The sequence below is a fragment of the Salmo salar genome, chromosome 12, assembly GCF_965601325.2.
Source record: "Salmo salar chromosome 12, fSalSal1, whole genome shotgun sequence".
Classification (NCBI taxonomy): domain Eukaryota; kingdom Metazoa; phylum Chordata; class Actinopteri; order Salmoniformes; family Salmonidae; genus Salmo; species Salmo salar.
In genome coordinates, this window is record NC_138302.1 from 68103788 (window position 1) to 68119078 (window position 15291).

General features: G+C 45.0%; 1 protein-coding gene across 1 annotated transcript; it reads left to right on the forward strand.

The window, feature by feature from the left end:
• The first annotated feature begins 92 nt into the window (after nt 1–92).
• On the forward strand, nt 93–9742 carry ruvb1 (RuvB-like 1). Its single transcript, NM_001140347.1, is given in 11 exon segments — nt 93–393; nt 568–654; nt 929–1061; nt 2059–2210; nt 2441–2530; nt 7874–8023; nt 8283–8346; nt 8539–8737; nt 8869–8971; nt 9114–9205; nt 9298–9742. Coding segments are annotated over 11 exon segments (1371 nt in total). The 5' UTR covers nt 93–252; the 3' UTR covers nt 9458–9742.
• Nucleotides 9743–15291: the final 5549 nt, after the last annotated feature.

The following is a 15291-nucleotide window of genomic DNA, read 5'->3' on the forward strand; positions in this document are numbered from 1 at the left end:
TGAGAGTGACAGTGCTTCTATCCAATCGCTTTATAACAGAAGAGCATAATTGTCCAATAGTGTACCCCAGAACAAAACACTTTACGGTTGTACTTCCTTGGTAACCCACATGGAAACAGACCGGCTCTATGTGTGTTTGGAGTTAACGCGCCGATTATAACAGATTCAAACATTGAAGAAATAACGAGTAAGGGGGCATTATTGTTAGATGTTATTGGTTACTTATAATAGTTTAATAAACATAACACAGTCATGAAGATCGAGGAAGTGAAAAGCACCACGAAAACGCAGCGCGTCGCCTCTCACAGCCATGTGAAAGGACTCGGGCTAGACGAGGCCGGGAATGCAAAGCAAAATGCGTCAGGTCTTGTGGGGCAGGAGGCTGCAAGAGAGGTAAGTTAGCCTAGCTAGCTAGTTACGTGAACGTAATTATTGGAGTTTGCTACTTTAGTTATTTAGCCACGGTATTTCTGATATCACGTGACTTTGCAGGTCTTTGTCCTTTGGAATGTTCTTTATTCTATGTCTTTCAATATTTTATGTTAATTATGTTTTTTCTGTCAAAAGGCTTGTGGTATTATTGTGGAACTGATCCGCTCAAAGAAGATGTCAGGAAGGGCAGTTTTACTGGCTGGACCTCCAGGTACAGGAAAGGTAGACAAAATGTTACTGCAGTACTTCAATGATACCCGAAAGTAATTGTGAAATGTCTAATATGCTTGCTGTGTCTCCAGGGGTGTATTCACTAGGAACCAAATGGAAGTGAACAAAATGGGGAGGGACCTACCTGAGTTTGTCCAATAGAAACTTGTTTTTTGTTGCAAAACATACTTTTGGACTGATGATTATACCTTTGGCCTCCACATGAATAGAAATAATATGAGACTTTAACCAACCCTACTTTGCACCATCTCTCTCCCCCTTGCAGACTGCCCTGGCTTTGGCTATGGCACAGGAACTGGGCAACAAGGTGCCATTCTGCCCCATGGTGGGTAGTGAGGTCTACTCTTCAGAGATCAAGAAAACAGAGGTGCTGATGGAGAACTTCAGGAGGGCAATAGGTGAGGGGCCACACACAAACACGGGCCACTGGGAATGGATTCACACACACACACACACACACACACACACACACACACACACACACACACACACACATACCTGGGTCAATTGGAGACCAGATAACGCTGCACCCTTCATTCACCAACTACACCACCATCAGAATAGACTCCAGAGCCAGGGGTTCTCCTACTAGGCTGACTAGGGTAGGGGATCAGTGTGGCTGTTGACACTGGGGAAAACGCTTGAAAGGGGCATTGGGGGAAGGGGTTTGTTCGAGTGTTAACATTATGGCAGGTAGCCTCGAGGTTAGAGCGTTGGGCCAGTAACCAAGAGGTCGCTGGTTCGAATACTGGAGCCGACAAGGTGAAAAATGTATTGCTGTGCCCTTGAACAAAGCACTTAACTTGGTGGCCATGGCCGTCCCCCCACTCCCTGCAGGTGTCTCGGGGAGAGTTGGAATATGCAAAAAAACTAATTTACATTACACAATTGTGTGTAGCAGGACACATATAAGCACCATGCCAAATTATTATTATTCACTGTCACAGAGAAGGGAATGGAGCTTGGGTTGAGAGGTGGTGGTCAACACCCCCCCCCCCCCCCCCCCCCCAGGACACAGAACATGAGTGTTACGATGGAGGGAAAGGGCAGGGTACATTCTGAGCATGTCGACACCCCCCCTGATAAGTGCACTCTGAAAAACAGCCTTTCCCTCAGAAGCGTGGAGCTCACCAACCCCCCCAACAATAGCCCAGTCACCTGTAGCCCACTCACACACCGAGAGGCTGTATGCAGAAGGAACAAGGGCTACATTGTGATCACATTACACAGAAAGAGGACCATGCACTGTACACACACTCACTCTCCTCTCACAGTCTCACATTCTCCAATAAATGATCTGCCAGGTAGAATAAAGGGTGGTTTTATTGGTTCAGGAGAATAAAGGCTTTACAGAGTCTTCATTCAGTATGTGTGACCCTGTCCTCCCTCCTCCAGGGCTGCGTATCAAGGAAACCAAGGAGGTGTATGAGGGGGAGGTTACAGAGCTGACCCCCTGTGAGACGGAGAACCCCATGGGTGGTTACGGGAAGACCATCAGCCATGTCATCATCGGACTGAAGACGGGCAAGGGCACCAAGCAGCTCAAGGTCAGGCACCTGTCGGAGGCTAGACCAGTCCATGTAGAAGTTGGCCTTAGACACAGATCTAGGATCAGCTTAGCCTCTCCAAATCCCAGCTATAACAGTTAGGGAGAGTGGGGGACACAACTGGCCCTAGCTCAGTGTCTAGGGACAACTTCATTCTACTCATGAAAGGGCATGAAGCGCTCTGTAAAAACACTCATTTTTATCTAACTGTCTGTGTTGTTTGTGTGTAGCTGGATCCCAGTATTTATGAGAGCCTGCAGAAGGAGCGTGTGGAGGCAGGGGATGTCATCTACATTGAATCAAACAGTGGAGCCGTCAAGGTATCAATACACTTCCACCTATTTAATACACTTCTATACAAACGCTCACCTTGAAAAGGCTCCCATACACAAATTACACATTTACAGTGGCTCAAACAATTCAAAGTCAAAGTAATTGACATACTACAAAAACTAACTAACAAGTACACAAACGAAGAATATTCTTACAAACATTTAACATTTACATTTAAGTCATTTAGCAGACGCTCTTATCCAGAGCGACTTACAAATTGGTGCATTCACCTTATAATATCCAGTGGAACAACCACTTTACAATAGTGCATCTAAATCTTTTAAGGGGGGGGTTAGAAGGATTACTTTATCCTATCCCAGGTATTCCTTGAAGAGGTGGGGTTTCAGGTGTCTCTGGAAGGTGGTGATTGACTCCGCTGTCCTGGCGTCATGAGGGAGCTTGTTCCACCATTGGGGTGCCAGAGCAGCGAACAGTTTTGACTGGGCTGAGCGGGAACTGTGCTTCCTCAGAGGTAGGGAGGCGAGCAGGCCAGAGGTGGATGAACGGAGTGCCCTTGTTTGGGTGTAGGGCCTGATCAGAGCCTGAAGGTACGGAGGTGCCGTTCCCCTCGCAGCTCCGTAGGCAAGCACCATGGTCTTGTAGCGGATGCGAGCTTCGACTGGAAGCCAGTGGAGAGAGCGGAGGAGCGGGGTGACGTGAGAGAGCTTGGGAAGGTTGAACACCAGACGGGCTGCGGCGTTCTGGATGAGTTGTAGGGGTTTAATGGCACAGGCAGGGAGCCCAGCCAACAGCGAGTTGCAATAATCCAGACGGGAGATGACAAGTGCCTGGATTAGGACCTGCGCCGCTTCCTGTGTGAGGCAGGGTCGTACTCTGCGAATGTTGTAGAGCATGAACCTACAGGATCGGGCACACTAAACGCTGTGCCCTTATGCCCCAGTCCTCCATTTCTGTTTCATCTCCGTCAGTCCTCCGGCTCTGTTTCATCTCCGTCAGTCCTCCGGCTCTGTTTCATCTCCGTCAGTCCTCCGGCTCTGTTTCATCTCCGTCAGTCCTCCGGCTCTGTTTCATCTCCGTCAGTCCTCCGGCTCTGTTTCATCTCCGTCAGACCTCCGGCTCTGTTTCATCTCCGTCAGTCCTCCGGCTCTGTTTCATCTCCGTCAGTCCTCCGGCTCTGTTTCATCTCCGTCAGTCCTCCGGCTCTGTTTCATCTCCGTCAGTCCTCCGGCTCTGTTTCATCTCCGTCAGACCTCCGGCTCTGTTTCATCTCTCAACTGTACACTGGAATTCTTCCAGCTCTTCATCGGCCCCGGGTTTTATTCCCCCTATCTCTCCATCTCTCCCTCTGTTCTGGTGGACGGGCCTCGTGGCCTGTGTTGACACGTGTGTTGACGGCTTCTTTAATTGGTGCAGGTGGGCCGAGGTTGCAGGTGGGCCGGGGGGAGGGGTGGTCCTTACATTTGTTGCTGTTGACAGCCCTTGTAGGACCCTCCCTGAATCTTACTCTTTCATCCCCCCCGCCTCTTTCATGCCCTCCTCGAGTTGGCATTGAGTCCAATCATACCCCTGCTTTCCCCCTCCTCCCTTCATCTTATTCCCCTATGAAGTGATGGGCCTAGTTTCAGCCACCAGTCCACCTCTGATGGGATTGAGCTAGTACACTGAACAAAAAATATAAAAGCAACAATTTCAAAGATTGTTAGTTCAGGTCATATAAGGAAATCAGTCAATTAAAATACATACAGTAGGCACTAATCTATGGATTTCTCATGACTGGGAATACAGATGCCTTATAAAAAAAGTAGGGGGGTGTGGATCAGAAAAGCAGTGAGTATCTGGTGTGACTATGGATGGTCCTGTATTACCGTCACACCGGCGGTCATGAGTCACGAACGCAGTCAAATTCCACGTGACCGTTTAGTCAAAGTAATTAGGCTTTTCCAAGCTCTGATGCTGTTATTGTCCCTCTAATCTCTCTCCCATCAATGCAAATGTGATCAAAAATCTAATCAAACGCTTCATGAGCTCATGTTGCACACGATTTTTATAGGCTATGCAATTGTGTGAGAAAAGATGGCCTCTATTAAAAAGAGGAGGATCCCATCAGCTTTCTATGGGCTAGGTCTACTATATTTATTCATCAACTTCCCTAATATTAAGGACATTGCTTTTTTTTACAACAGGAGCATAGCCTACCTGGCTGGCATGAAAATGAACCACGTGAAAAGTGTCCTCCATTCGCTTTTTAAGTGCATAGATGACATATTTTTTTTTCTTCGTGCCCCTGTTCTGAGACAGGTGCATTATAATGGCCCATTCTAAATCAAAACTAAAATATTATATACTATATGTAAAGACAACATTACGTTAAGAATAGTCTGATGGGTGATACTATTAGCCTATCACTTGTGAATTATGTATTATCACTTGTGAATGATGCCCAGCTTCTGCATTAAGGCAAGAAACAGCTCATACTTTTTTTTTTGTTGCTACTTTTTGAAATCATAGTCCTATTTGTTTTGTTAGGTTTGTATCACAACTAAAGTGGCCAAATAACTTTAAAAAATGATGCACTTTATTTAATCCGCTTTCTAACCGGTTTAGAGCCTATCTTGCACATAGGCTGCGCATGAGTTTCAAGTTTGGGGAAGATCATTTTCACCATTAAAAATGTACCTTTAAAATAAAGCATTGCATGCATAATCGCATTTGCCCTCACTTTCGAGAACGGTGTTTTCCCGCTAATTGATTGCATTTTGGAACATTCGCGCTAATAGCCTACTGCTCTATTCGCATTGCTGCGCTTATAATGTGAAGAAAAAAAATTTGCCTAATAGTTTATCAACATTTTAACCTAAACGATCAGCCTCATTGATTTTAAACGTTTTTTTTTATGCAAGTGGTGGTATTAATTTGGGCTATCGCGCCTCACCCCTGCTGTCCCAGAGTATGTTTGGAATATTTATTCCTTGCAGAGGCCAAATTGACCAATAGAATACGTCAACTTTTGTACTATACTACTATATTAGATTTACAGGCTAGTGCTTTTGCTGTTCGTTAGCCTACTCATCTTGATGGCTGACGAAAAGTAGGCTAAATGTGGACAGTTCTAACATCTTCAATATGTGCCTGGGAATTCGATAAGAGGGACGCGAGCAGTTGCATCCCGGATGCGTCGGTAGCCTACTTAGCTGAAATGCCTGTGAGAAGGATCCGATCACGTGACTGGCATTGGCTACATCTGAGAGCGCCATGTGAGCGAGGGGTGCTGTGGAGCACGGCAGCCGGGAGAAGGGAAATATAATTAGCCTATTATAATCAGCCAAAGGCCACAACAAGTGGCCGCAAATTTCATGGATTTTTTAGGAGGCATTATGGCCACCCAAGGTGGGCCGCCGGGAAATTCGAGGCTTGGTAAGAATATGATCAAGTGCTTGTCAAATTGTGAACGAGAGACTGAAGTATGTGCAGCTTGTGACTTTTCTCAAATCATCATTAGAGTCTCATCATGCAGCCTGAGAATGTATTAAACATCAAAACATATTGCCCAATGTTTGTATTACAACTAAAGTTACATTAATAACTCTAAATTAAGCATGTAGGAGGACCAGTTCTTTGTTAACCACTCAACACAGAATAGCTGCATGTGCACACTTCCTATTGAAATAGTTTGGAGAAAATATCCTTTCTATTTTATTAAGCTATGTTCGATTGTATTCTTCATGCTATAAAATAATGCCACTGAATTCTAAGTAAATCTTGTCTGCTAAATGAACTAGTGTAGCCCACAGTCATATGGCATAGCCAGATCAGGGCCTAACATAAGGACAACTCAGTATGCTATTCTGTTCTGAAATAGACTACATTTTCTTCATATCCTGTTTCTTTAGAGCTGTCTAAAATAATAATGGATTTATTGTGAAGATGTAGGCTGTATTACATGGATTTATTAGACTTTTTAAAATGTAGATGTTCCAAAGGTCTGCATCAGTGGCTTGTAGGCTATGTGTGGAAGCCAGGAGATGCTAAATGTGTTTATGTTAATAGTCAATTACCGTTGAGACAGTTATCTGCTTGACAATCACCTGCTGACAAATGTCCTGACCACCACAGCCCTAGGTGTGACCACCATTTCCCTCAGGCAGCGCGACACATCTCCTTCGCATAGACCTGATCAGGCTGTTGATTGTGGTATGTTGTCCCACACCTCTTCAATGGCTGTGCAAAGTTGCTAGATATTGATGGGAACTGGAACACTCTATTGTACACGTCGATCCAGAGCATTTCAAACATGCTCAATGGGTGATATGTCTGGTGAGTGTGTAGGCCATGGAAGAACTGGGACATTTTCAGCTTCCGGGAATTGTGTACAGATCCTTGCGACATGGCCATGTATTATCATGCTGAAACATGAGGTGATAGCAGCAGCTTAATAGCATGACAATGGGCCTCAGGATCTCATCACGTTATCTCTCTGCATTCAAATTGCCTTCGTTAAAATGCAATTGTGTCGAACTTATGCTTTCCCATAACCCCACCGCCATCATGGGGCACTCTGTTCACAACGTTGACATAAGCAAACCACTCGACGCCATCTGCCAGGTACAGTTGAAACCGGGATTCATCCGTGAAGAGCACACTTCTCCAGCATGCCAGTGGGCATCGAAGGTGAGTATTTGCCCACTGAAGTCGGTCACAATGCCAAACTGCAGTCAGGTCAAGACCCTGGTGTGGACGACGAGCACACAGATGAGCTTCCCCGAGATGGTTTCTGACAGTTTCTGCAGAAATTCTTCGGTTGTGCAAACCCACAGTTTCATCAGCTGGCCGGGTGGCTGGTCTCAGACGATCCTGCAGGTGAAGAAGCCAGATGTGGAGTTCCTGGGCTGGCGTGGTTACACGCGGTCTGTGGTTGAGACCGGTTGGGCGTACTGCCAAATTCTCTAAAAATACATAGGCGGTCTACAGTAGAGAAATTAACATTCAATTATCTGGCAACAGCTCTGGTGGACATTCCTGCAGTCAGCATGCCAATTGCCCACTCCCTCAAAACTTGACATCTATGGCATTGTGTTGTGTGACAAAATATGAGTTCCCTTTTATTGTCCCCAGCACAATGTGCACCTGTGTAATGATAATGCTGTTTATTCTTATTTTTCCAAAGGAGAAATGCTCACTAACAGGGATGTAAACATTTGTGCACAAAATTTGAGAGCAATAATCTTTTTGTGCGTATTAAACATTTCTGGGGTCTTTTATTTCAACTGATGAAGCATGGGACCAAGACTTTACATGTTGCGTTTATATATTTGTTCAGTATGCTTGTGTTCTGTGTTTAACCATTCCATCTGTGTGTGGCGTGTGCGCAGAGACAAGGTCGGTGTGACACATTTGCCACGGAGTTTGACCTGGAGGCTGAGGAGTACGTGCCGCTGCCCAAGGGGGACGTCCACAAGAAGAAAGAGATAATCCAAGACGTCACGCTACACGACCTGGATATTGCCAACGCTAGACCACAGGTCCACACACACACACACACAGTCTCCTAGAGCCTGGTTAGTGAATAAGACTGCACTGTAGATATACACTTTGGGAAAATAACTCTTGCTCTGAAAACAATTATGCTCAACAACAACAAAAAAACACACTTGATCTTTGGTTGTTAACCACCTAGAGTCTATTTCTGCGCCCAATGGAAATCTAAATGATCGTTGGTATGACCCCCCCCCCCCCCCCACGACTTACTCTTAAGGAATAAAGTGTGGTTTCTCTCCTCAGGGAGGTCAAGATATCCTGTCTATGATGGGACAACTGATGAAGCCCAAGAAGACAGAGATCACAGGTAAGACCTGAACAACTAGTCTAACTTGTTAAAAACCCACGTCCCATATCCTTGTTGTACTTTCAAAACCCCACCCCCCTCCCAATAAACATCACTCAAAAGAAACCCATTCTTTCTGCTCTCTCCTTACCTTTTGATTGGCTCCCATGCCTGACCCCTGGCTCTTCATTGGCTCTTCCTGCTGTCCATTAGACAAGCTGCGAGCTGAGATCAACAAGGTGGTAAACCGTTACATTGACCAGGGTGTGGCTGAGCTGGTCCCTGGGGTGCTGTTTGTGGACGAGGTGCACATGCTGGACATTGAGTGTTTCACCTACCTGCACCGAGCCCTGGAGAGCACCATCGCACCCATCGTAGTGTTCGCCTCCAACAGGGGCAACTGCCTCATCAGGTGGGCGTGCTAATGTGCATGCACGTGATTGCAACTCAGTCAGTTTGAATATGAGTCACTGTGACAATCTGTTTGTTTTGGAAGCCAACTTTGCTCTGTTCACTGACCCTTCTGTGTGGTTGGTTTCTCAGGGGGACAGAGGACATCAGCTCTCCTCATGGCATTCCTCTGGACCTGCTGGACAGAGTCATGATCATCCGCACCATGCTCTACACACCACAGGAGATGAAGCAGGTGTGTGTGTGTGCGAGTGTGTGCGCCTCTCATGTCTGAGATGGCATTCCTATATATGAAGTCTGTGTTTAAGAGATGCTGTGTTTAGATGTAAAGTGTGTGGTCACTGGTGTAATGCTGACAGCGTGTGTGGTCTCTGTAGATCATTAAAATCCGTGCTCAGACTGAGGGGATCAACATCAGTGAGGAGGCCCTCAGTCACCTGGGAGAGATTGGAACCAAGACCACCCTCAGGTAACACTCACCAATCTGTTACTCTGCGCATGTGTGCACACACTCCACCTGTCTCGCGTGTGTGTGTATTGACTCACCTACCCCTCTGTCAGGTATGCGGCGCAGCTGCTGACCCCAGCCAGTCTGTTAGGCAGAGTCCAGGGGAAGGAGGGAGTAGAGAGGGAGCAGGTGGAGGAGATCAACGAACTCTTCTACGATGCCAAGTCCTCCGCTAAGATCCTCCAGGACCAGCAGCACAAGTACATGAAATAAAGAACTAACACCCTTCTCCAGTTCATCCACCCTTCTCTACATCCCTCAGCTGCAGTTTCTACCACAGGGCTAAGCATCATGTTTTCCCTGGCAGTTGTTTTATCTCCCAGTTCTCCATGTAAAGTTTATCCCGCTTCTTTCTTTTGTCCTGTATTACATCCTTTCTCTTGTTCAGCTGTCCCATCTGTGACTCAGACTGTAATGGTTTGTACCATTCTAATAAAAAAATGTAGGTTCTTTGCTTGTTAATACATTTTTTTCAATAAAGGAAAACATGGAAAATTGGATTTGTTTGTCATTGTTGCTCGCAGACTTATTCTCAGATACACTGCTAGATGAAATATACTGCACTAGCTAGAGCTAACTGATACTGTAAGGACTGGGAATGACAGATGCTTCTTACATAGCACAATGATGAACATTCTCTTCTAAATGAACACAAGGTAAATACACTGAACAAATATAAACAACATGTAAAGTGTTGGTTTCATGAGCTGAAAAAGAAGATCCCAGAAATGTTCAGAACACACAAAAAGCTTATTTCTCTCAAACTGCACACATTTGTTTACTTCCCTGTTAGTGAGCATTTCTGCTTTGCCAAGATGATCCATCCACCTGTCATATCAAGAAGCTGATTAAACAGAATGATCATTAACAGTGGTGGGACCAAGTCACTGTCATTTGAGTCGCTAGCAAGTCCAAGTCTCAAGTCGAGTACCAAGTAGAACAGGTCAAGACTCCAGTCATGCATTCTAAGAGCAAGTCAAGCCTCAAGTCAAGTAAAAAAATAACGACTTGTTTAACTACAAATCTTTGTCTATTTATTGAGGCTGCAGACAGCCCTTTCATTATTTTGTCAACACATGTTATACACAAAAAAAATGGATATCTTTTTGGTCACCCCCAAAGCCAATTCTTCCAGTTCTCTGCTGCCAATGACTGGAACGAACTGCAAAAATCACTAAAGCTGGAGACTCATATCTCCCTCACTAGCTTTAAGCACCAGCTGTCAGAGCAGCTCACAGATCACTGCACCTGTACATAGCCCATCTGTAAATAGCCCATCCAACTACCTTGTCCCCATACTGTATTTATTTATCTTGCTCCTTTGCACCCCAGTATCTCTACTTGCACATTCATCTTCTGCACATTCTACCATTCCAGTGTTTAATTGCTATATTGTAATTACTTCGCCACCATGGTCTATTTATTTCCTTACCTCCCTTATCCTACCTCATTTTCACACACTGTATATAGACTTTTTCTACTGTATTATTGATAGTATGTTTGTTTATTCCATGTGTAACTCTGTGTTGTTGTATGTGTCGAACTGCTTTGCTTTATCTTGGCCAGGTCGCAGTTGCAAATGAGAACTTGTTCTCAACTAGCCTACCTGGTTAAATAAAGGTGAAATAAAAAAATATTTAAAAAAAATGTTGATTAGCCTATGTAATTGTCATGGGAACCTTGTAGCAGATTAAGGGTGTGAAATCAGCAGAAGGCAAGGCAGGTTGACATGCTCAGTGTACATTTATTTACAGGTCTTGGTGATCCAATAGTGAAAGCGCATATCATGCTAAATATACACGGCCAATAGCCCAAAAGAAATAGCCAGTGTATAAAGGTTAACCTGTCCTATCTGAACGGACACAGGTAGAGGGCAAGAATGCACAGCCTCCCCTTGAGAAACCAAATGGAATCTGTCTAACAGGAGGGTTCAAGCTTTTAATAAGAAAGTTAAGAAATACTTGACCAAAATAAGACACATTGTCACACCAGTGTAGTTTTCAATGTAGGCCAGGCTGGAGTATAAGAAGTGGCTTTGCTGCCTCTGCTACTTCCTGATTAGTCGACCCTGGAGATGGTGGAAGGCGTTCTCTCGCCCTGAATGTGCTCCATTGAACACAGACGGGGCAACTTTACAAGCTCGCTCTGTCAATACAACATACTGTAGATTCATCACCCACTCGCACTGAAGTCAAGTAGCTCCAGTCAAATAGTGATGTTAGACTGTGGATATGTACTGTATGAACATCTATAGTTCATGCAGCAGGGAGAGGGGAGGGAGGCACAGTGTTTGACAGTAAAGTGCGTCTCCCTCTGGTCTTTGACCATCCTCAACTGTGCTGTATATTAAGTGGAAATGTAATCATGGTAAGGAACTCTGCTCACACTAACTTCTTCTTGTTTTATAACACTTCTCCATACTGTGCATTCGGAAAGTATTCAGACCCCTTGACTTTCTACATTTTGTTAAGTTAGTCTTATTCTAAAATTGAATTGAATCCATCGACACCCAACACACCATAATGACAAAGCAAAAACAGATTTAGAAATTTTAGCAAATTTATTCCAAATAAAAAACAGATACCTTATTTACATAAGTATTCAGACCCTTTACTATAGGACTTGAAATTGAGAAACATCAAAGCTGATTGGAGTCCTCCTGTACAAATTGGAGTCCTCCTGTAGTAAATTCAATTGAATGTAAAGGTACACACCTGTCTATATAAAAAGATTGAACAGTTGACAGTGCATGTCAGAGCAAAAATCAAGCCATGAGGTCGAAGGAATCGTCCGTAGAACTCTGAGACAGGATTGTGTGGAGGTACAGATCTGGGGAACGGTACCAAAAAATGTCTGCAGAATTGAAGGTCCTCAAGAACACAGTGCCCTCCATCATTCTTAAATGGAAGAAGTTTGGAACCACCAAGACTCTTCCTAGAGCTGGCCGCCAGGCCAAACTGAGCAATCGGGGAAAAGGGCCTTGGTCAGGGTGGTGAGCTCCAGAGTTCCTCTCCACTCTGGAGATGAAAGAATCTTCCAGAAGGACAACCATCTCTGCAGCACTCCACCAATCAGGCCTTTATGGTAGAGTGTCCAGACGGAAGCCACTCCTCAGTAAAAGGCACATGACAGCCCGCTTGGAGTTTGGGCACCTAAAGACCATGAGAAACAAGATTTTCTGAACTCTTTGGCCTGAATGCCAAGCGTCATGTATGGAGGAAACCTGGCACCCTCCCTACGGTGAAGCGTGGTGGTGGCAGCATCGTGCTGTGGGGATGTTTTTCAGCGGCAGGGACTGGGAGGCCAGTCAGGATCAAGGGAAAGTACAATCAGAGCTCAGGACCTCAGACTGGGGCGAAGGTTCACCTTCCAACGGGACAACGACCCTAAGCACACAGCCATGACAACGCAGGAGTGGCTTCGGGACAAGTCTCTGAATGTCCTTGAGTGGCCCAGCCAAAGCCCAGACTTTAACCCGATCAAACATCTCTGGAGAGACCTGAAAATAGCTGTCCTCTGCTGCTCCCCATCCAACCTGACAGAGCTTGAGAGGATCTGCAGGGAAGAATGGGAGAAACGTCCCAAATACAGGTGTGCCAAGCTTGTAGCATCATACCCAAGAAGACTCAAGGCTGTAATCGCTGCCAAAGGTGCTTCAACGAAGTACTGAGTAAAGGGTCTGAATACTTATGTAAATGTGATATCAGTTTATTTTTAATACATTTGCTAAAAAAACAAATAATTATAGGGAAAAAAAACAATTGAATACATTTTAGAACAAGGCTGTAACGTAACAAAATGTGGAAAAAGTCAAGGGGTCTGAATACTTTCCCGAATGCACTGTATCCACTGGGATTCTCTGCCTCTAACTCTATTACAGGGGCTGAGTCACTGGCTTACTGGTGCTCTTCCATGCCGTCCCTAGGAGGGGTGTGTCACTTGAGTGGGTTGAGTCACTGACGTGATCTTCCTGTTCGGGTTGGCGCCCCCCCTTGGGTTGTGCCATGGAGGAGATCTTCATGGGCTATACTCGGCCTTGTCTTAGGATGGTAAGTTGGTGTTTGAAGATATCCCTCTATTGGTGTGGGGGCTGTGCTTTGGCAAAGTGGGTGGGGTTATATCCTGCCTGTTTGGCCCTGTCCTAGGACCATGCCTCAGGACTACCTGGCATGATGACTAAATGCTGTCCCCAGTCCACCTGGTCGTGCTGCTGCTCCAGTTTCAACTGTTCTGCCTGCGGCTATGGAATCCTAAACTGTTCACCAGACGTGCTACCTGTCCCAGACCTGCTGTTTTCAACTCTCTAGAGACAGCAGGAGCGGTAGAGATACTCTGAATGATCGGCTATGAAAAGCCAACTGACATTTACTTCTGAGGTGCTGACCTGTTGCACCCTCGACAACCACTGTGATTATTATTATTTGAACCTGCTGGTCATCTATGAACATTTGAACATCTTGGCCATGTTCTGTTATAATCTCTACCCGGCACAGCCAGAAGAGGACTGGCCACCCCTCAGAGCCTGGTTCCTCTCTAGGTTTCTTCCTAGGTTTTGGCCTTTCTAGGGAGTTTCCCTAGCCACCGTGCTTCTACACCTGCATTTCTTGCTGTTTGGGGTTTAGGCTGGGTTTCTGTACAGCACTTTGAGATATCAGCTGATGTAAGAAGGGCTTTATAAATACATTTGAAAAGTATTCATCCCCTTTGGTGTTTTTCCTTTTTTGTTGCATTACAACATGTAATTTAAATAGATTTGTTTGGATTTCATGTAATGGACACATTCCAAATTAGTGAAGTGAAAAAAATAACTTGTATCAAAAATTCGAAAAATGGAAAAGTGGTGCGTGCATATGTATTCACCCCCTTTGCTATGAAGCCCCTAAATAAGATCTGGTGCAACCAATTACCTTCAGAAGTCACATAGTTAAAGTACACCTGTGCGCAATCTCAGTATATATACACACACAGCTGTTCTGAAAGGCCCCAGAGTCTGCAAAACCACTAAGCAAGCAGCACCATGAAGACCAAGGAGCTCTCCAAACAGGTCAGGGACAAAGTTGGAGAAGTACAGATCAGGGTTGAGTTATAAAAAAAATATCCAAAACTTTGAACATCCCACGGAGCACTATTAAATCCATTATTTAAAAAAAATGGAAAGAATATGGCACCACAACAAACCTGCCAAGAGAGGGCCGCCCACCAACACTCACGGACCAGGCAAGAAGAGCATTAATCAGAGAGGCAACAAAGAGACCAAAGATAACACTGAAGGAGCTGCAAACCTCCCCCATCGCCAAAAGCCATGTGGGAGACTCCCCAAATATATGGAAGAATGGTACTCCGGTCAAATGAGACTAAAATTGAGCTTTTTGGCCATCAAGGAAAACAATGTCTGGCGCAAACCCAACACCCCATCACCCCGAGAACAACATCCCCACAGTGAAGCATGTGGGGATGATCATTGGGGAGTGAATGACGTGATCTCGTCTACAGTTGGAATGGTCTTGCATTCTTTTAAAGCAACTCCTCACAGACTAATAAAATATCACAAATCAAAGTCTAAAACTCAACTCCACTATGATCACATTCTCTCATGGCCCTCCTCGTCCTCTACTTGTCACTAGGCCAAAAATGAAATGAGTTCAAGACACATCTTTCTGTCCTCAACAGTAACAACAGAAGGGACCAATCTAACGGTTACGCTCAACACTCGACAGTCAAACAAGTAACTTACATGGCAACGGAGATGTGTCGCCGTTCCTGTTCTGTTATTATTCTGTTCCTCTGGATTTTGGATGAGGGGGGCTGAGAGAAGTCCATTATAAAACCTTGTAGGTAGGACCTTTAACACTGAATCATGGAGAGAACAGCTGGAGCGACAATAGACATTTTCCACCTTCCATCTGAGAGCCAATACAATCTTCATATTATCATTCAGTGCTGCTAGGAAATGGTTTTCGAAGGTGGACCCTAATTTCACTAAATATGAATGAGATCATTCAGTGAAGATAGCTTCCTGGGATAAAAAAACAACACTGGTAAGAAGA